This window comes from Macrosteles quadrilineatus, unplaced genomic scaffold, assembly GCF_028750875.1.
Source record: "Macrosteles quadrilineatus isolate MER2022 unplaced genomic scaffold, UCM_ALF_1.0 Scaffold_2__2_contigs__length_208266976, whole genome shotgun sequence".
NCBI classification, from domain to species: Eukaryota; Metazoa; Arthropoda; class Insecta; order Hemiptera; family Cicadellidae; genus Macrosteles; species Macrosteles quadrilineatus.
In genome coordinates this window covers 31237669-31261469 of record NW_026542595.1, presented here as the reverse complement: position 1 = coordinate 31261469, position 23801 = coordinate 31237669, and the positions used below count along the sequence as shown (strand labels likewise).

The 23801-nt window shown below is 36.2% G+C and overlaps 1 protein-coding gene across 1 annotated transcript in view; it reads left to right on the top strand.

The window, feature by feature from the left end:
* The window catches only part of LOC128987980 (clarin-3), a 46029-nt gene that overhangs the window by 16196 nt on the left and 6032 nt on the right, over positions 1-23801 (top strand). The window contains exons 2-3 of the mRNA XM_054409141.1: positions 16961-17228; positions 23129-23317. Of these exons, the coding sequence (XP_054265116.1) occupies positions 17009-17228; positions 23129-23317 (409 nt within the window). The 5' untranslated portion in view covers positions 16961-17008. The remainder of the gene's footprint in view (positions 1-16960; positions 17229-23128; positions 23318-23801) is intronic.

Below are 23801 nucleotides of genomic sequence, written 5' to 3'. Positions count from 1 at the left end.
AAACAATATTATGGACTTAGAAAATGTCGAGGTGTGGAAAAATGTCAAAAAGTCTGGACTTGGCAAATTTTCGTGGTAACTGTTATTTGTACCCATATAAAATAATGTTAAAAACTCTTTTAATTTTTTTCATTTTTTTATGTTGTAATATTGTTATAATAAAAAGTTGATGCCCACGTAGTGTGCCAGAATTTTAACCGTTTTGCCGTATCTCAAGCAGTTTTCGTCTGTGGAGATTAAAATGCATGCGTCCTGAAATTTGAGTAAACATTTGTCAGTTACATCAATTAAAAAATCCAACTTAGTTTTAAACCGCCATAAAAAATCATTCAAATAAATTTAAATACAAAACACGGCATAGTAATTGGCTTTCGCTAAGTATAGTGAATAGCATGAGACCAATTAGAGGATGAAATCGGCAGCGTATATATAAATAAGAAACCGGTATATCTAGCTAGGAATCTGGCTGAAGAAGCCCGCGGGCCGCGCCAACGGTGCGATGCCTAACTGTACTGGTACATTACATAGCAGATAGCGCATACCAAGGACATAGCAGAGGTACCGAGATACCTAGGTGTAATTGTATTACATAGAGTACACGGAGGAATGTGGCTTACACAAGCTGACACCGGACACTTGCAACTGCTACGGTAGTCATTTGAATATGTTTACTATAATCATGATTTTGTACAAGTATGTAAACCATCCGAATCCGCTTGTTTAAGAGTTGATGGCTGATCCTACCAAGAAAAGAGCAGTGTGTGCGCATTGCCTTGAAGAGCAAATTCGCTCATATTTCTATCACCAACCAACTCATTATAACCTTCATGTTTTGGGTTGGTGAATGTCAGATCGTTATAATTAATCGTTGAGTGGTTGATTGCGGATTAAAAGATATTTTGTATGTAATAGCTATTTACATTACAAGTGTAGTAAGAGCGTTTTTACATCACGCAGGTGAAAGACCTAAATATCAGTATCTCATTAACATTGACAAAATATGACAATATTAAGATGTATTATTATTTCACAGTAGCATTGAAAAGGTCAGGAAGCTAAAGCTATTGATCAAATAAATGACCCGGTCCTTTATTGCATTATGTTTGAATAAAGTGATAATGCAATTGTATTACATTTAAATCATTACAACAGTGAATTACCGCATGTCCAGTCATATTAGGATATTACGTAGAAATAATTCCCTAAAAGGGGAAACTTTGCATATGTATAGTACTAGCACCCAGTAACAACATATCAAAAATCAACACTCGTGCATGCTGTGCTACGGCCGCCATCTTGGAAAATGGCGGCCGATTTTCACTTTTTTGACCATATTTCACTAACCGTTGAATGTACAAAAATATTGTTAATACAAAAGTTGAAGAGCTTAAAAAAATACATATTTTTACTATTTAAACTTTTGTCATATCTCTAACGGTTATCGAGAAAAACGTAATAATAACAATAATAAATTAATAATGACAACACCTTGTTTGATTTTTGGCAATTAAACACTAAAACTGTCCCCTAGGTTTTAAAGTTTTCTGACATTTTTGAAGACATTGAGTTTTATATATTTAGATATATACGTAAAATCAGATTCACTGATTACTACGCTTCTATGTATGGTAAGAAGTTTCGTTAGGAGTGTGGCAATCTTCTGACTGCAGGAAATATTACTCTATGGAGAGAAACAAGGTACAGGTGTATCAGCTACACAGGTGAATGGTGTTGCTCGGCTGATTATAAGTAATTAGTAGCTATTAGAGAAAACAGCTGGTATGGGCAAACCAGCTGTTCGCGAACTTTGGACGCAATTTCCCAAAAGGAGTTTTTTTTACATTTTGTTGAATAAAATCAAAAGTATTAGAGCTAGCCTATTTAAATTTTTACAACATCACCCCCATACTATGAACTATATTTAATGGTATAATAAGCCCTGTACAATCAAAAATAAAAATTTTTTAAATATTTTTGTTAAAAATTTAAGGTAAAATATTTTACACTTTATGAAAATTGCTATAGTTTTTGTAACTTTTGCGTTACCATGGTTATTATACCATTAAAGTTACAGTAGGTTGTAAGAAACGTGAAAATACTTACTTTTTTTCAAATATATTAATAAATGAAAAAGTTATTTAAACTTTTCTTCCCCCCACTCCGAAATTTATATATGTATATATAATATATATGTTTTTGGTCATATTCCTATTATATAAACGCTAAATAACTAAAAATAAGAGAAAAATTAAAATATAAGCTTAAATAAGAAAATTAGGTTTGGTGGTGGCGGATCCCCTTAATAATTTGAGGTTTTGTTGTGTTTACATTGCATCAACAATATATTAAGGGAAAGTTAAATATATCATGTTTATTATTACATAAGCATTTATTGGAGGGCAAAAGCTGTGTTATATGCAAATCAAGTTTACAAGAAGGTGAAATTGTTGAAGTTAAAAGAGGACTGAGCTCTCTAGTTGAAGCTAGTATGGAAAGAAATGACGGAATTCATACACTGTTTTCATCAAGTACGCAAATTACAGTGCACGTCAATTGCCGAAAGAAGTACACTGCAAAGCAAAATATTAAGGCACGGAAGCGGGAACTTGCAGAGAGAGATTCTAGTCCAGCTACGTGCTACGTTATGAAGTAATGTCATTCCGTTCGATCTTAAAACACATTGCATATTCTGTGCGGAGGAGACTGATCAGCCAAACACCAAGCTACCAAAGAGTAGACGACGGGCTTAGACAAACAGTGAGCGTTTTCAATGTTAGAGATGCAACCAAAGAGCAAATTGCAGTAGCAGGAGAAACTTTTATCATTGCATTGTATGGTAAATCAGAGAATAAAACATTGGATGAGCATAGGTTTTATATATACCACCAATACACTGCTAAGAAAAGGCTGCAAGCACATTTTGATTTGGCAACGCTGAATCTGATTTTACGTATATATCTAAATATATAAAACTCAATGTCTTCAAAAATGTCAGAAAACTTTAAAACCTAGGGGACAGTTTTAGTGTTTAATTGCCAAAAATCAAACAAGGTGTTGTCATTATTAATTTATTATTGTTATTATTACGTTTTTCTCGATAACCGTTAGAGATATGACAAAAGTTTAAATAGTAAAAATATGTATTTTTTTAAGCTCTTCAACTTTTGTATTAACAATATTTTTGTACATCCAACTGTTAGTGAAATATGGTCAAAAAAGTGAAAATCGGCCGCCATTTTCCAAGATGGCGGCCGTAGCACAGCATGCACGAGTGTTGATTTTTGATATATTGTTACTGGGTGCTAGTACTATACATATGCAAAGTTTCCCCTTTTAGGCAATTATTTCCAGGTAGAGGGGTATTTTTACCTAATATGACTGGCCTATTGTTTTCATCTCCTTTCTTGTCATCAAATGAGCCGTTCAAACTTCTCTGTCAAAGCTTGACACCCTGATAGTCAATGCATGTACATAGGTAGTATAAACTAAACACTTCACGATCTTTAAAACATGGATTTTAGTCATAGCCACTTTTCATTTATGAAATTTGTGAGCTTTCACGATGTGCTCGTTTGTATGTTAGCCCTGGTACTGCCCGTCTATGTGTTACATGATGTGCTTGCTTGTATGTTAGCCCTGGTACTGTCCGTCTATGTGTTACATGATGTGCTTGTTTGTATGTTAGCCCTGGTACTGTACGTTTATGTGATACATGATGTGCTCTTTGTATGTGTGTTCCGGTATCCTTCTCTGCCAACCGCTGTGACACTTGCGTTTCTCCGTCTCTTTGAGCAACTGTCGCAGCCGTGACTAATTGTCTTTCTACTAAGCCATAAATAGAAAGCGGACTCGCGTTTGGGGGTGATGTTGAGCTGCGCACCTCGTTCTCAGAATTTAGGGATTATCCGAACTAATTGGTCGTGCTGCGCATGTGGCTCCGTCGAGGGTAGTCTACAGACTGCGCACTATTGTTCTGCAAAAATGTCACGTCAGATAGCTTGTGTGCTTGTAAAACCTACACCTGCGGGTTTTACGGCCACCTCTTACACTTAATCATCCTAAAAATATTTATACTGCTTGGTAAACAAATTAAATATTTCAGTAAGTATGCAAATATTTTCAATTCTACAATTAATATCACCATGTTTATCCTTATCTATCCATAACGGTTGGTAAAGCTTTGTGCGATTCTAATAAAACCCAATTTTCATTGAATAAACATAAAAGAATGACAAGACCGATACTATTAAACTTATACAAAAATTGAGTTCACTCACCAAGTAGGCCGAACAACCCATGAACCGTCCAAAAAACGTCGAATAGATTCCACAACAGAGGGCAGTGCCAACTGTAATCGGGAAATCCAAAAAATTAGGGGTACCGATCTTTGCATGACCGAGTTACTCATACCTCGGTATGCCACACCTATCTCAAGCCTGTATGCGTACATACTTAAACGACAACTAACCCCAAATTCCTTCAGTCCCGTAAAGTCTATTGATCAGATTTTTGTGCAAATTTAAATTGTGGCGTATTTTAAATTTATTGGTCCTATATTTTATTAAAAATATCATATTTATATTATTTTGTATTTTTTTAATAAATGCGTCCTATCAGTAAAACAAAAATTATGTTTTCACCGCATAATGTTAAATAACATACAGGCCTATATAATGTGTAAATAATGACTGCTGTAATAAACAATTAAAGTAGATAGCTTTTGTTGTACAAAATGTTAAGCTTAAAGCAAAATGTAAAGGCTTAAATTAATGTAGGCCTACAAGGGGTCTTCAATAGTGTGAAGTAAACACCATATAGGTCTTATGGGTTTTCATTATGATTAATGTTTGTTGAATTTATAAAAAACATACATTGTATTGTCCAAAGATCATGATATTATTTTACTTTTAAGTAATTTAATTTTTTGGGTAGTACGATAGAAAGAAATAGCGCGCATGAGATATATTGTATTCAATATTTAATACAACGAAGGTTAGTCCCGTTGCTTTTGTTATTACCCAAACCATGGGGGCAGACTTTGCTCGGAGAGAATATTTGTCTAGAACTGCCAAATGGTACAGTAGTTCCTATTATGTTGCGATTCTTTTTTGCATATTTCTTGCGTTTTCCTTTGACCAACAGTGTAACCCACAAGACTAATGTAGAAAATATTACAGTTTAATTATAAGTTTTAACTAAAAACTATTTTTCCTAAAATTATTCCACCATACATTTTTTAGAATAAAATGTAATATATAAAAAAGGTTTTTAATATATTACCTAAACAGGTTTATTGCGGAAATTTTCGATCACAATGGTAAAATACAATAAAAATCGTTTCGAGATCTATCTGCAATCTGAGGGCGGATTCAGATTGCAGAGCCCTAACTTTTATGCGTTGTATTTTTCCATCGTGATGGAAATGTCCACAATAAACCTTTAAACAACATCAACTCACCATAATCAAAAATTAATTTCAAAACAAAGGATATTTGCAAAAGTTTAAAATAATCGTTAGAACCATTTCTTTGAGCAATTTTTTAAATCTTTGTCCGCGTAGACTTTACTCGAATCAAAATAAGGATATAGTGATAGATATTTGTTATAGGACTATATGCAAGCCATTTTAGCGAATTTTCCATATAGGGGATAAGCTATTACCGTAGAGCTCGTGATAAGACGTAGACCCGGGACCGATATCCTTTTTCGTTTTGAGGTTCCCATAGGCCAACCCCTTCGTTGGTAACACCCTCCGTTTAGATTATATATATACTGTATACAGTAGGTATTTATGTGTGTATATATTTATGTGTCCGTTAGCACGATAAATCAAGCAAAAATGATCCGTTTTTTACGAAATTTGCAAATAAGTGTAAACCTACGTTTTTCGAACTAGTTGTGAACCAGCATGATCGGACTTAAAGAACGGGGATTAATGGGGGATTTTATGATGTAAAAATATGTTCTCCCCATTTTTTAACCTTAAAACATAAGATTCCGCAATTTCTTTGAATTAAATGTTATAGAGGGAATAATAAAAAATACCCCCGCCGCAGCAAACCTGCAGAATAAGCGAATTTCCATTTACCTGATTGGATTTACACTAAAATGTCTCCTTAAAAATATCACATTTATTCCCTTTTTAAATAACATTAGTTTAACGAGTACTTAGGTTTGCTGTAACAGGAAGGGCAAAAAGGTGTTTTCTTGTAAAATGTTAATCGTTTAGTAGCCTATGAAATAAATGCATTTTCCAAATTTGATCAAAATATGTTCATAAACAAGTAAACTACAACAGTTGACTTATTCTCCATAAGAATAACATGAGAATTTTAAATTGAAAATTTTTTGGAATTTTCTCCGTAACCATTAGGCGCATAATAACGGTTCAATATACTAAACTATTTGTTTTTTCTACGATCTACAAAATGGTTTGGAAAGAAAATGCTAAATTTAAGTTTATAGGGTCAAAAAATGGGAAAAACCTATTTTTACCCCATAAAACCCCCCATAAACCCTTGTTCCCATAGTCCGATCATGCTGGTTCGCGAACTCGTTCGAATAAACGTAGGTTTACACGTTTGTACCAAATTTCATCAAAATCTGATGATTTTTGCTCGAGTTATCGCGCTAACGGACACATATATATATAAAATATATATATGAATTTGAACGGATGGTGTTTTTGGTCTCTAGGGACCTCAAAACGAAAAAGTAAATCGGTCCCGGGTCCAGGTCCTACCATGAGTACTACGGTAATAGCTTATTCCCTATATGGGAAATTCGCTAAAAGGAATAATTCAGTTTGCTGAACTGTTGTTGTGTGCTCAACGGTCACGGAGAAAAAAATGTGCAAATATAATTGCCCATGTTATTTATATGAAGTATGTAGTTTGCTTGTTTAAGGATATATGTCGATAAACTTTGGCATTTTTTAAAAATAATCTATTTAAGTTTCGATAAAAAACACTTCTTTTTACGTTTACCGCAGCAGAAATCCTTAGTACTTGTTAAAATTAATGTTTTTAATAGCTAAAAATCTGACAATTTAAGGAACCAAGCCAACGGAAATTCGCATAGTTTTAAGGTTTGCTCCGTCGGGGGATTTAAGGCATTTCTCGGTGCCTGATGCTAAACACTTTACTAAGGTGTTGAGAAAAATCGTTGCAGTCCTTACCGAGTGTAGGACTTTCGGCCTGGGGTGATTATGAGAAACTTACCCTCCGCAACAAACAATAGGGAACGTGGGTAGCTCTGAGTCTGCTGTCCCCAAAAGATTCCCTATAGGTAAATTGAAAAGATTTTGTGGGTAAGAGGGAAGTAGGGAAGGGGTGATATGGGGTGTTTGACACAGCAAGCTGGCCAAAAACTATGAATAGGATTAGGTACGGTACTTCCAAGAAGGACCTGAGCCCCAGAGTACTCCAGAGCAAGAGCAGGTATTAGATGGATTTAAATCTAAGTTTAGGCTATAGTTTAGTTACAAACACCGTGCTAAAAGTTGTATATTTAAACAGTTTTTAACCAATTTTAACGACGATTTGACGACATATGTGTCACCTCAGTTCAAGATACAAAAACACTGGATATGTATAAATTGACCATCATAATATTAGTTATAGATATTATAGTTTTGTATATACATTATAGCTTTTATAAATAGGCTACTGCAGAAGGTGGGGCCACCATCCGCCTATTGTCACTATAGCTTTCATAAATCACAAACGTTGACGAATTAGTCTCACTTAATATGATTTCAAGGCTTGTTTACAAGAATCCATCCACTCAATAGTACAAAAATACTATCCATACAACAGTATATTATATTATTACAGTGATACAATCAAATTTTATGTAAACGGTTAAGGCCATTTACCAAATAAAAATATAGGCATATGGCATATCAAAATGAAGCTTAGAGTGTGTAGATTTTGCCGAAAAGTATTGATATGGACGAACTCCCTAAGGGCTCTGCCCCACAGGCTGATTTTCAAAAGGCTACGCCTTGCATGTTTTGGAAGTTATTATTTGATTAATTTAGTGAACAACAGCTGGCCAATGCAATCGACAATATAGTTTTCCTACAGTTACCTAACAATGTACATGTTCTCTCACTGATTTGAGAAAGCAAAGTGGCCAATTCGCTCATCAGAGAGACAATGTTAACATTGTCTCACTCTAATTACTTTGTCTCACTCCAGATTTGCAACGTGAAGGCACGAAATAGTGAGCGCGTTACACGCAGGCAACGTCATATGCGCGCTAAATGCGTTGGCAGCACTGGCTGTAAATCAGCTGGTCAGCTGTTGTACTGTTGTATTTGTCTCTTCACATTAAATGTTTTATTAAAAGTTCACTTCTGTGTAAAATAGGTTATGTTTCTTCACAAATTTATTTGTTCTATGGTAACAGTAGGAAAAGTATAATGTGCAACTCGAGTTCAAAGTACAATTGCCTCACTCGAGAAACCATTCCTTCGAGTGAGTCAATTGCTCACTTTTCTCACTAGTTGCACAAATAACTATTGTTTGCTTACATTTTTGTTTACTTATTTTATTATTTACTTTCACGTTCTTAAAAGAGTCGCGGTGAATGGACAGTGAAGCTATTTATAGCTGTTTGTTACAAGTGAGTAACTAAAGGTGTTCGAACCATGATGACTATGAGATTAACAAACCATGTATGTTGTTCGTTCCAAGAGGTTGTCACCGATCTTTAACAGATCGCAATTTCATTGAAAAGTATTAAAGATGTCGTGAAAGAGAGCTGCGTGTACAGGTACAACCTCGGCCAACCTTAGGACGTAAGGTATGAAGGTTCCACTGCCTTTAACATCCTTTCACATGAAAATTTCTCGAACTTGGGCCCTTTAAATGAAATATAAAGTCAAAGTTGATTAAATTAATTTAATGGTGGTTTCTGTTCACCCGTGAATTCACGGGTAGAACCTCTTGTTTCAGTTTAAAGTGTGAATTGTAGTTTAACAGCTGAATGTACATTCGTAGTACATTCATTCAGATAATTTAAACAAGAGACGTAGTATAAAAATAATGATAGGCCTACTTTAATTAAATTACAGTCTGGTGTAAGGTAAAAAAAAAAAACTGCAGTGTTTAAAATAATGTTTACCTAAAAAAAACTTCTGGTAGTGTCCTATTTACAAGCAAATACAAAGTGAAAGTAAATAACAATTTGTTATGTAAAAACCAGATAAACACTAAGTATAAAATACGAAATTAAAAACTAAACCAATGTAACAAGAGACAAGTATGTTATAATAATGCGTTTAAAATATAATCCTATATATTAATTAACAGTCTGGTGTATTGGTACAACAAAATATTAAAATTAAACTTGTAACTGCAGTGTTTAAATGATCAATTACTACAAAAAGGCTTCTAGTGATGTAGATATTTACAATCAATAAAAGAAATTTACAGTTTGTTATATACAAAATCAGAAAATTCAGTTGGATGGAATTAAATGCCCCTATGCATTTCATTCAACAATTAATTAATGTAATTTGCAATTTAATAATTGGAACACACAATTCAACATTGTGCATTTCCAACAAAAATTATGTTGGATGGAATTAAATGTACTGTTGTTATTAGGTGAAATAACACAGAACAAGTAAGTATCAAAATTAAACTTTTACGGCCAAAATTTAGCGTACGCAGCCAACAAAATAAAGAATTCAAGTTAAAATTACTACAAGTATTTTGCATTTAAAGGTTTCTTAACACATTGGGTGCGGCGGTATCCATATGGATACCTGGAGTCCATCACGTAGAGGCGGCGGTATCCATATGGATACTTGGGTCCTCCTGAACTTCAATATTTTCCTGTGGCTCAGCCGTTTGATATTTCGAACTAATACTTTGTAGCCACCTGCGTTGACACAGTTGAATGACCGTGGTGACCTTGGTTTCTATTTTTGTCGCGTTATCAGTAGGGGGGGCGGGATGGGGGTGGGCGAGCGCGCCACGTGCGTTTGTTTACGACCCTTTGCAGAATGTTTCCACGTTAGCGTGTAGTGGGTGACTTGCTTTTTGTTGTGTTGTAGGTTGGTAGTAAAATTTCCCCATAAAATCCCCGTCTGGCAAACTTAAAAATCAACTTTTTGTCCCGTCTTTCTCCCTCCAATTGTTAATACGATGGGACCGGCTACGTTCCAAGCAGTGCTGCTATATGTGAGTGTTTAGCGAACTACGTCGACTCTTGTTATAAAACAGGACATCACCGCACGTTATTTGCTATTCGTCATACCGAAATATGAGAGCCAATCACCCGGCAATCGGGTTTGTTCGACGCTGCGGGCTGCGCCGCACTGGGGCTACGCCTGCTGTTTGATGGCCCGCAGCGAACGTGTTAATACAGTAAAGTTAAATAGACACCTTCTAGTGATGAAATGCACTATTTTGTATTGTTTTACTACCTTACACAAACATCTGATACTTTTATATTTAGTGTTCGCGGTCAACGAAATAAATAATTCAAGTTCAAATTGCTACAAGTATTTTACATATAAACGTTTCGTAATACAGTACTGTTAAATAGGTACCCTCTAGTGATGAAATGCACTATTTTTTATTGTTTAACTACTGTACACGAACATCTGTTACATATTTAGCGTTCGCGGCCTAAGAAATAATGAATTCAAGTTCAAATAACTGCAAGTATTTTACATTTAAATTTGTCATAATACAGTACTAAAAACCACTATCATATACAGTATTAAAAGAAGCATAAAAGATTTATTATATGTAGTAAGAATTTGCGTATTTTTTAATCTAAAATTTTGAAACAAAAATAGGTTTATTTGGGGCGGATATCCACCACCCGTAGACACCATCACTTTCTGAGTCGTTAATGCCAAAGATTACAGCAGTATTCTAATACAATAGTAATGTATTTCCTAGAAGGTTGGCTCCAATGCTATTTGCCCTGTTTCCTGTGTCGACGACCCTGTCCACCACCCCACAGGTATTTCCGGGAGATTCCTGGGATTTAGTGGGTAAAGCGCAAGCTCACGTCAGGTACCTACTCCCGAGAAACCTACCCTTTACACCACATAATAGGGGCAGCCCAGGCCGAGTCAGGGGCAGCGCAGGCCGAAAGTCCGTTTCCCGTCCTTACCATTTACAACACGAAACTTTCTTCCTCAGAGGTGGCTTAAATATCTTTAGTAGGTGTCCTATTGTCAACTCATATAATATGCATTCCCAACCTTATATAACCACACTTAATTCTGGGCTTGAAGTCAAAGTCATTTATTGAGCAACATTAACAATCATGTTGGCATTATCAAAATCTTGTCAAACAAATTAAATTCCTTTTAGTAATTAAATGAAAAATATCAATTAAAATATAATACACTTATTTACATTTTGTAATACAATCCATTTCAACGTTTAACCAATACTGACCAAGAGTGACTAAAAGTCCTACAGCACAGGTCAAGGTGCGATCAACCGTGCATAATAGGCTTTAGGGTAAACGTGCGCAGCACGACCATCCCCCCGGGTCCCAAAAATAATCCGCTTACTAATTTCTTAATCAAGTGCGCAGTTGCACCGTGTCCCGCGTTTGGATATCCCCGGTGATTTATCTCATGCTCATAGATCCCTTTTTACAAATTGTCCGCGAGGTACCATGACTGCCTAAAGACCTGATACTATCCGCAATGCACAAAACGCTCTTCCTGGATTAATTTCAGGGCCGTGACTGGACTTTCTTGTTGCGCTTCGCAGTTTTCATCACACTTGTAGCAGATTTCCATAAATAGTAAAACCACTGATCATTGAGCGTTGAGCGTTGAGCGTTGAGCGACTCCCGCACCAAGGTCTGTGTGGCCGATGTCCGATGTCTCTGTTACATCAGTTGTAGTTGTAGCGATGTATCCTCGTGTGAAAGTGAAGCTGAAGGACCTCTACACCACGACCCTCTACACTCTACAGTCTACAGGCTGTGTAACGTCTTCCTGGTAGACATGACGTGAACATCGCTCATTGATGCTACACGATACTTATACGATACCAGTTGTATGAACACTTTCACAGCGGAACTTATTAATGCGTAGGCTGTGTCCCTGCAATACGACTCAATACGTGATAAACGAAGAATTTGTAAATAGGTTGAACGCAAACTATTGCTGTAAACTAAATATCGAAATCCTCTTGTTAAATACCAATACCTCAGAAACGGAAGTTAATTTTTGTAGAACAAGTAAAGGAATGAATCAGTACACAAGCTAAATATTTGTTGTTGGGTCAAACATCAAACGAATATAATTTGCATCAAGTTACAACAGTACAACTACTAAGTTACAAGTGTACTGTAGTTTTTGCTTATTATTTCTGAATTAAAGTAATACAGAAAATACAGGACACGTAAATATGTACAAACATAGACCTACTGATTGTGTATATATTACGAGTGGTCAATTTTCTTATTTATAATTTTTTATCATAGACAAATGTAACAAACAATTTTGTTTTTATTAAGTGAGTTGTCAACAAACTAAAATATAAGTTAGCAATCAGCAAATGAAGCCCAAAATTTATATTTCAACCAAAAACTGAAACTCGAAAATTTTGACGAAAAAAATTATTTCTCTATAGCTATCTACAGGGGTGGAAAGTAAAACACTACCCGATAATAAGCACAACTATGGCAAAGCTAAGTACTACAGTAAAGTATTGGTACATCCCGTAATCTATAAGTTTAATATTCTTTATGAAACGTTAACTGCCGTGTTTTAACGTTTTCTATCCGACGAACGAGTTGTAAAACAAAAAACAAAGAACAGATCTAAAAAAAAACATGCACATTGTAATCTATTAATATATTTGTTTCTCGTCGATGTTGCTACACAATTATAAGTAAAAGCTGTCAACTGACAAACAAACGCGGAAAAACATGTTATTCTCTAGGATTAGAGAATCTCCTGTTAGCGACCTGACGATAGTTTGGTTGGGTTTCTTCTGTATCAATTCGCACAGTCTGGTGTGTTGTAGTGTAGCTGTCTTTGATTTATCCCAGTACTAGAGTAGATGGATTCCAAACTTTCTACTGTTTGTCTCGTATGCGAATGTGTGCCAGCAAGTGTACAGTGCAGTACCATCGCATTCCCCGACCAAGGACGAGATAGCCACGATCACGTAACCTTTCACCGGCTGCTCTCTGCGCATAGGTTAAAGTTGACGTCCCATCATTACCGTATCACGTCCGGCGACCGGCGACCATTAGCTAAAGATGAATTGCATCATCAACGTTTATGACGACTCAATCGCAAAGGACAGAAGTTTCCCACCTCTGCGATTAACGGTAACTCCAGAAGGAGTTGTATTTGTGTTTGTAACTAGTTGATGGAATTTATATTTATAACAATTATTTAAACTTAAACTTAACAAATATTAAATAATACAGTTTTAATAAAAAAGTTTTATGAAAATTTCTTTGAGGCAACTGCTGAGTGAAATATCTTTCTCAACACACTTTTAAATTGTGGAATTACAATATATGCACATATAGCATACGTCCATAATCAAATTTGATCATGCTCCCCTTAATATTAAAGTGTAAAAAATCAATCTTCCCACTAAAACAAATAAACTTCGTAACCAACCGAAAGTTAGGCTATGCAATCAATCAACAAAAATATTGTTTTGTTACCTGAACTGCGGGTAGGCCTACATAAGCCTAGTGTTATTACTATTGGGCGTGTAGGTGTAATACGAGTTTGTAATCACATTATTCTCATGTGATCGGTTAAATGGATATTTATGATAAACGTGAAGTTGTTGAAGCAGACTGTTGTGACAAGGAACAGGGTTTGTCGGTTTACTGACATTTTAGCGATTCTCTCTGCGTCCCACGCCGTTCGACGGAGCATATTTCGCAACATTCTGGTCGTGACTTCAGCTTTCTTCTGTAGGAACCCCCCAAGTCCCGCGGCGTCAACAAACGGTCAGCTGAGCCCTTCCACCTGTGTTCTGTGTGGCCAGGTAACAGCTGATTAGTTTCCTTTCTCACGGTGATCCTATGTTGTGTCATCGCCCATCGGCGACATTCGACATCATATTTCGCATTAACATCGCCACTATGCTCGTAAAATATTTAGGCCTATATAACGACGGGCAAATAAGCTATGTGAATCGGCAACTACAGTTTTGAGTTGTTGTAAGCTATATACGTCGTGAATCATCTGGAATCTTATTCGCTCATTAATAATCTTGACAATATGCCAAATTGCCCCATTAGTGATAAAGTGACGTGAGTTCCTCTCCGCGGTCCGCATTCTGAAGTGTAATATTTTCAATATACGGTACCTGTTTTATGAAGTGCGTCGCTCTCTCAAAGAATTGATAAATATGGGAGCTCTTGGAAGCAATGTTCATTTTACTTTTTTTGTGACCATAAACCATTGAGAAAGAGCATTGAGAAGTTGTAGTTACTTTATATAATATTCTTGTAGAAATTAATGTAAGGCTTTTCCTTTAATATATAGCCTAACCCGTTTATTTTGTCGAACAATTCGGTCACTATTAAAACAAAGTAGTGAACGGTAGACATTGTTGGTGCTTAAAACACTCAATTACGCATAAATGGTCATAAACTAAGAATGTGTCAAATTTTTCATCTTTAATCACAGTATGAACTTATTTCATAAGAGCTTTAGAAGATATTGTTTGCCAACCTTTTCAACCTTCATCAATTATTCTAGACAAGACCATTAGCATACACCCTAATTTGTCATGTCATTACATTTAGCGGTTTTGTTTGGACTTTCGTCATGGCCATTATGACCACCTAAGCCATTCTTACCTAATTATCGGAATAGCCTCGGACCAGCTCCACTCGCCCAATAATCAGTCGCTTAGTTGGGCTCATTAGGAGTCGTACTGTTATGAAATGCGCTGTTCAGTCTTTGTTTCCGTGGACAAGCGGAGTTTGGCTCCAATATGCGATCATTCGACCACAACTGTCATCTGACTCTGACTTTCCTTTCCCTCTGAAAGTGACGAAATTACTTTCCAGTTCCTACTTTGGTAACCATAAGAAACAAGGAACGGAAGGAAAATGTTTATGCTTAACTAACAGCTGTTATCTTTTTACGTCAGCTGCAACAACCAGCCGATTATGTTGAATCTACTTACTATGTAAAGCATGAAATATGTGGTTATGTAGCCGATAATTACCTGTACTGTGCCAGAGCACGAGCAGGGAGATTAATATGTACACCAGCATGAGTGTCTCTGTTGACAGTAAATTCACCATTGTGTACCTTTAGACTATTGATTGGTAATAGATATTCAATCTTATTCCTCATGTTGAAGTTAGTGGCCATTTTGAATAAAAATGAACATGAATCAATTCATTGAGTGTAGGCTGAAGTAACTTACTGACTGTTTGCCAACTTTTTAACCAAAGTTAATCTGATGGGCAGGATTATCAGCACTTATGTAGCTACTTATTATGACTTATGAATCATCTTTTATTTTACATAAACTAACAAAAACTAAGGTACACATTCAAATTTTAGACAGTAGGGGGTAGGGGTGGCTCATTCAATACTCTTTTTATATTCTATAGCCTTTTTTAAAAAAATAAGCTACAGCAGGTGTATATGGTTAGAATATACTTCTGTACCTATCCAAAAGTCAATCTACTCATGCAAATGAAATAATGTTCAATGAGACCAATTTTCAATACTTTTCCTAGTGACAAGAAATTGTGTGATCATTGAAAATTCTCTGAATGACTGAAGTTTTACAAAACACCATGGATATGGTATGAAGATATAGTAGTTCTATTCATAGATAGGGCAATTGTGATGTCAAGGTTGTTCTAATGAGCAGACACAAGACTTAAGTGTGCACTTTGACTTTTAAGTGTAGGAATTGCAAAAATACTTGCATTTAAAACACATATGCATAAGTTTAAAACTTTCCGTCCTAAGTTACAGTAGTCGCAGCTAGTCTGGGCGCGCGGCCGCGCTATGGCGGGGGGTGTAGAGGGGAGTGTTTATTGCTCATTTCCAAAAACATCTTGCCCACTCGGCTCTCTGGGGTTGTTCAGCGAGGCTGTGGGGGTGAGCGAGCCGTTACTCTCAGCACGGCTAGTACACAAGGGTCCGCGCGCCCAGACTAGCTGCGACTACTGTATTTAAATAAGGGAGATTTCGTCCTTAGGTAGGGTACAGAGTAAAACCAAAATCTTTTATTATTATGAATATTGAATATTTTTTAACACAGCTCATAAGAAACATTAAAATTAATTTATTAAACATCTAACTATGAATCAATTTTGATAGTATCAAATCATTTCCACCATCGTATCAAACGATTTAACAACAATGGAAGTAAGTAACATAAAATCATGTAGCTAACTGCATAAGAATTTTTTTATTAAATTCAAATCCTGGCTTCCTTTTTGTAAATTAGGATGTTTTGATTGCAAGTCAAAAGAAGAATCCATTTGGACTATTTTTAAATTGTAAGAAAAAAGAAACTTTTTGCCCGTGAGATGAACAACATTTTTTCATATTGCACCATTATTTTAACAAATTATCATACTATACTTAAAATAGTTTTAATTTTAAGATAAACTTTTATAACTACTTCTAACTTGTTTTCAATTTAATTTGCTAATGGAAGCAAGCAGCAGTTTGGTTTGATTCAATCGTTTTTTCTAGTATTATTGTGTACATTATACTTTCGATATGTCGAACTACTCCCTAGGGGCTAAAAACGGTTTTCACTCCCTAGAGAGTAAAAATGCTACTTTAGACCCCCAACGCATGCATTACAAACGGCTGTTTTGCAGCAGTATAACTAAAACATTTTTTTAGATGGTTAAAGTATAAAATTGTTAATAGAATGTAGGTGTTCCTCAGTTTATATGTAAACCTGGTTGAACATCCTCCTTGATGCGTATTCCTCGTTTGCTGTTGCAGAGGATGGATTTTCCACACTTCATGACCCACTGAAGTGGCAGCCGCAGCATGAACCTGTACAAGCGAGGGATGATCTTTGTTACTTTCCTGGGGTCTTGCCTCAGCATCGCGCTGGTGGCTGCAGCCCTGGGGACCAAGTACTGGGTGACAGCACGAGCCAAGCGCACGCCCAACCCACAGGAGAGTGACGGGGTTGTGCGGATGGGACTGTTCTATGGTGACAAGGAGCTCAACGTCGCCTACGGCTGGCGAAACTACCCGTTCAGTGGTATGTCGGCTTTCAACTTGAAATCTAGTTAAATATTTCTCATGGTAAATATAAATGAGACAGATTTTAAGATTTCTCTGATGTCTGCAGTTCCAAACAAAACTATAACAGTCAATATTGTGATTGCGGGGTGTATGACAATGAAGTTTGATAAATCTAGATATTATAATTAAACAATAATTTTACAGCTCTATGTTTCATTAATACGAATCGTTTCCAAAACTTGTAACCCTATAGGATGGTAAAATTATAGTATAATTTTACCATCCTACAATTTACAAAACATGTAGAAGGATATAAAGCTCATTTTTTATAAGTCCGCTACTAATGAACTCTTATTTGCTCTTTAAGTTTTTCATCCCATTAGTTGGTTTTTCAATTTTCTTTTCAATTTGGAGTTAAGAACACAAATGGTTATAATAGTATAGTTTGTTGAAAAATTCTTCAAAACTTTTTGAAGATTAAACATACAAAACCTACAAGAAATCTGTCATTATGCTGCTGATTATAATTTATAATACGAGATTAATGAAATATACAGTAATACAATTATTTAAGTAAATCACAAAAACCAATTAAATAGTATAAATACTCATCAAATTTGTACGAATTTTAAATGGGTTGAAATTAGTTTTCAAATCTACACTTATAGGATACAATGTTGCAGCCAATTCGAAGCATATCAGGTTGATTTAGAGCAGAACATGAAAGTCTAAATTTGGGTCAGCTGTTGGTTATGTCATGAGAGGAGGTGTGGTGGTCACGGTCTTCACTTAACTAGACCCATCTTTCTGGTCACTTGCTGGCTCTTCTTCCCTGTGTAATTAATTAATTCTCACTCTCAGCATCTGCTATCATCCACTTCATGGATCAAGGGCCCCAGTCATTCAAGCCCCGTTTCCATCAAACATTTTCTGCTCAAAACATTGTTGCCAGCTAAACTCATAACAAAGTTGGAGTAAAATGTTGAATGGAAACACTAGCATAATGTTTTGAGCAGTGTTGGCCAACAAAAAGTGTTTGCAGCCGTTGCAGCTGACAACATTGTTGTGAGCTGTGCTCAAAAGGTAATGGAAACGGTGTCCAGCTGCCAACATTGCTGTGAGCAGAACTTACGCATGCGCACTTGCTCTGTGTGAGTAGTTCCTGCACATCCACCGCAGCACCATCGCACCTCTAGCCTAGCAGACGGGTTAAACACCAACAACACCACGTGTTTTTGTTTATGGTGTAAACATTCGTGTGTCGTGTCGGTGTATCTTGTTGTGTTGGGCTTTTGGACGGTATAGTGAGGCCATGGCGATGTCAAGTCAAGATTGGGGAAAAGACGAAGTGTTAAAGTTGATATCTTTGTATGAAAGTGAGACAGTGTTGTGGGATGTATCTAACAGCAAGCACAAAAACTAATAAAAGGAGTGATGCCATCCAAGTATTTTAATGTAGCTGCTAACATTTCGCCAGCTGATATGGGACTGCGCTCACCATGTTTAGCGATTAGAGGAGCCACCAAGTTTAGTAATTCTTCAAAGTCAGTTGCCGTCATTCGTACAAAATTTTGGGATCCAGCTCGAAGTCTTAAATCCCTCACAAGGGAGTTGTAGGCACATTCAACGGCCCTTTTAGCAAAAAAAAACTCCTAACCTACCATCGCGGTCGCTTTCTGCGTTTTAAACTAATTAATTGGTGATATGCACCAGCCATTACGACAAAAGCAGCAGCAGCAGTCTCTTCGCTCTCCATGATGAAGGTGCACTGGTGTAGATAGGTGTGTGGGACTGGGTGTGGATGGTAGTGAAATGTGCTCGCAGTAGGTTGGCGGGAAATGTTGGCGCGTATACTGCTGGAATGGAAACAGCGCGCCAACATTGTTGGGAGCTGTGCTCAAATCAACTTTGAACTTAGCTCCCAACATTGTTGGTACAAAATGTTTGATGGAAACGAGGCTTGAGACTTACAACTAACTGTAAAACTATAGGCTTGTCCTCTGTAGTTGATGTTGGCTATGCATTAAATGAAAGTATCTCTCAGTGGACAATCTTAACTATTAGTTAGCATTGTGGTTTTTTTTATGGGATTCAAAGAACTACCAATTTTTCAATTTTGGGTTGTTTTCAAAAGTTGCCTTGCTAAATAAAAATGTTAACCCCCATTTAGTGTCACTTCGTTTTGAAGTGTTTACAAAAACTTAAAGAATGGTAAAAACCAGAGTTCGCTATCTCTATTCTATCCAAAATGGTAGCCAATCAGTGGCGGTTCTAGGACCTTGTAAAGGGGGGGCTACCGGGGGGCTTGGGGGGTGTGGAGCACCCACCAATAAGGCAGGGGGGTCCGGGAAATTTTGGAATTTTCAAAACCGTTTGGTGACTTTCTAAAGCCATTTTTAACACGTTAAACCATGCCCAATTGTCCATAAACTCCCACTTCGGGTGACCCAACGGCTTTTAGGAGAATATGGCCGTAGTCTACAGTGTTTTGAAATTCATGTTGGGTGACTTTCTACAGCCAGTTTTAACGTCTAGAACTGTGTGCAAAACCTCCCATTTCCCCATTTATTTGTCATGATTAAGTAGACATTTTTAAAACTAACTGTGACGATTGCATTTATAAATCTCAAAACATATTGTGGGCTACGCCTACGGCCATATCCCCCTAAAAGCTGTTTACTGACTTTCTAAAGCCATTATTAATGTCTATATGTGTCCAAATGTCCATAAACCTCCCATTTCACCTGTTATTTGTCTTTGTCATGAGCAAAGTAGACATTTAAAAAATCAAACTATGACGAACTTGCATTCATGAATTTCAAAACATTGGCCTACTGTAGACTACGAAGCCATATCTCCTAAAAGCCGTTTAGTGACTTTATAAAGCCATTTCTAACGGCTAGAAGTGTACCCACTTGTCCTAAAACCTTCCATTTTACCTGTTAGGCTATATTTCATGCAAGCAAGTAGACACGTTTTTTAACCTTACGTTTTTCTCCATTTCATAGATCTGTCACAATATGTATATTATCGAATTCAGTAATAGCATTGACTATATAAATTTTAACACTAGTGTTTACATATAGTCAATGGTAACAGGCTACTTGTGCTACCGCTGATTGTTGATTGGGAGAGCACTTTTTCACCTCAAATTAGTTGACGAATATCGAAACTGGAAAATCGATACTTTTACCGCTCGATTGTTTTAGAGTAATCGAATCGGAATCGGAGTAAATTTTATTAGTTTGACTGAGACTGACTAAGAAGTTTTACAAACTCAATGGCTTTAATTTTAACTTTCAATAGGCTATTAAATTTTAAAATATAAGTTAAACCTTTTAAGTGGTGGGCCTCTTATAAAAGAGACCCCTTGAGCTGAATAAATTGATACTAAATAAGTTACTGTTACATTCAATTCAAAATTCAATACTGCTCTTGAGTAGATACTATAATCATATCGACCTCCAGACAAAAAATAAGATTAATGAAGGAATCAGGATTAAAATTTCTAAGAACTGTGAGCAAGGTCATAATTTTGTAATTTTTAATTCATCATTATGCTTTAAAGTTAGTCTTGAGTTAGAAAAGAGTAAATTACACACCCTCTCAGGAAGGAGAGGAATTTTGGCATTTTTTACAAGAGCTGGGTTGATACTAACAATAATAATACAATTTAGTTAATAGAAATGGCCTCCATCTGATGATATTTAGTTTTTTATGAAAACAAATTCTGGTCAATGAACATAACCTTAGCAATAAGCTTTTCAACTGTTGACATTGAATTTTATTCCCATTACTATCTACTGATAAATAGAAACTGAAGAAGAATTTGTTCGTAAGGTATTAACAAATTTATGTATTCTCTTAAAATTGACATTACGTCTCTAGGCGCTACAATTATATATTGTTCTCCCCTAATGATCTACCATTAAGTCAAACTGTCAAGTCAAAGGAGAACGGGAAAGGATGGAGTGGGAGTGAGTGGACTATCGATATCGCGATGCACTAAATTTAAAAAAAATCGAGCTGTAAAAGTATCGATTTTCCAGTTTCGATATTCGTCAACTAATTTGAGGTGAAAAAGTGCTCACCTGTTGATTGATGCCTGTGTAAAGTTAGTGGCTAGCAGACAATTTGACAACTAACTAGATATACCACGAACAAAACAACCTGCGCAGAAACGAAAAGATCACGTGGTTCGCGCAGGTAGGTGGGCCGTACCATTCAAACCTGCGCGGCTCGAAACGGCCGAGGGTTCTTTTGTTTCTGGTATTACAACTATGAAACATCAGGAAATCAGCTGTTTCCCCGTCCTCGCTTGCGCGCTCGGCGCTAGCCTTTGCCCTAGCATGTCAACAGCTGACTGTTCTAAAAGATGGATGATGCGTACAACTTTCCATAGCATAATATTGTTTTATTTGCTGTGCTATTGTCCACAAAGTTTATCTATGTGGAACTTAATACTACTCCTGCCATCGCTTATTAAGTTTTTGGTCTCTAGGGACCTCAAAATGAAAAATTAAATTATCAATTATCAATTTTTTAAGATGGGGACGCCACTATGTGCGTATTTTAACCCAAATATGAGTGAAGGATGAGTGTAGGATGAGTGGCGCGATCTTGTAGTCTTGTTAGTGACTAAGGCCGACATGTTCCTTAGACACAGCTGTTAATTAATAGCCCATACAGCTAATGGCAACTAAGGGACCTACAGTTTATAGTGGAATCCGAACCACATTTTTTCCTTGTAATTTACGAATTGGTCTAATTATCAGGATAGTACTGCGGATAGTCGTAGTACTCACTAGTGCGGACGTTAATCCACACTGGGGAGCATCACATCCACAGTGCATCCCTATAAATATCCACAATTCGTGACCTCCTAGTGGCTGGATTACAGGACGACGCCACCCGTCCCTCTCGGGTCCAGGTCTTACCATGAGTACTACGGTAATAGCTTATTCCCTATATGGGAAATTCGCTAAAACAAGATCAGCTTTTGTAAAATGATCAAATATTTACAAGAAATGTTGATTATATCGATCTGTTACGTATATCTTGTGTATTTCCATAATCTTTGAGTCGAATCTTTTAAAGTCATCAGAAATTATTACTGTTATTCGTTTTAAAATAACGCCTGTAATACTTAGCTTGCTCGAATTCGAGCAACAGGTAAACTAGTAGGTAGCTATTAAGCCATAACCACATGTTATGTTGACATTCACTCCTCAATAGTATGGTATAAACTGCTGCTAAACAGGTACTTCATCAGTATCCATGTTGGATGTCTCTGAAAATGTACTCCAGGATGTTTGTCTCTTCCTTGTACCAGCCACTCGCCCAGCACTGGGTTGACAATACTGTAAAGGATGGACCTCGTTGTGTTTTTAGTTGATATGTAAAAAAAGACAAATTTAATTTTTAACAAATAATGTCCTATGACAAAGACAGCTATTGCCCAAAATTACAAAGAGAGATTTACCTAGTTAACAACTCTTGATTTTTTTAGTCTTGAGGGTTTGTGCAACAATTAAACTTTAGGTTCATCCGCCCTTTGTCCAAATCAGGAGGTCACAATAATCGTTCAATTATTTTGATTTGTAGTCACTTTTGTACAAAATTTTGGTAGAAACGAGAAACTATTATTGATAGTAAGAGATGAGTTTCATTCATACTGAACCTTCGCCTCTCCTCTTAACTAACCCAACTAACTTGTAAAATTGTCCTTTAATTATCAATCCATAGAAATTTGCTTTGTCCTTGTCAGTTGAACAGATCAGTTTATTCTCAAGCTACTTACAGTAGGCATAGCAAACAATAAGAAATTCTTTATATTACAATGTTTTCTGACCAAAAGTAGATTCTGAATTTACATTAGCAGCTAATTTACTACTTGTAAGTAATTTATATTTTCAGTGTATGATGCCATGAAGATGGACAGAGAGTTGATGGTGTACAGTTACTGGCTGACGACAGTGGCCTGTCTAGCTTTGTCCCTTGTATTTGCTGCGTTGGCTGCGGTGTTAGCAGTGATCAACACAGCTACCTCTCCCATCGGAACTCTCACTGGTGTGCTGGGGTTGTACCTCTGGAACATCGTAACATGTGAGTGTCAAACCTCCTTGCTGTTTGCACAGCCTTTTTAATTAACACTTAATCTCAATAACGGCTGCAACAAATTTTAGCCAAACTTACCAAGGTTGTTTTGTCAAATGTTTAGATGGTTTAGACGTAACAAATTTTAATTTTTGATAATGCCTAGATCATTTTTAAGTAACTAAAGGTTTTAAGTTTTAACATTGGTCTTATGGGTTGCCATGATGATTACAAAATGACGTAAATATAAACAAAACAATATATGTTATCATAGCATATGTTAATATCAAGCCACAACCTATAAACACAGTACAAAGAAAAAAAATTTGGATAATGACAACTGATCAAATACCACAATAAAAGTCTTATGTTTACATTTAAGCATAGATAAAACATGTATGTATTATCTATGATTTAAGTCGCTTTTGGAAACGACCACTGATCGAATAGGTACAGTCATAGATAAAACATACTTTTTAGGTACAGTACTTAA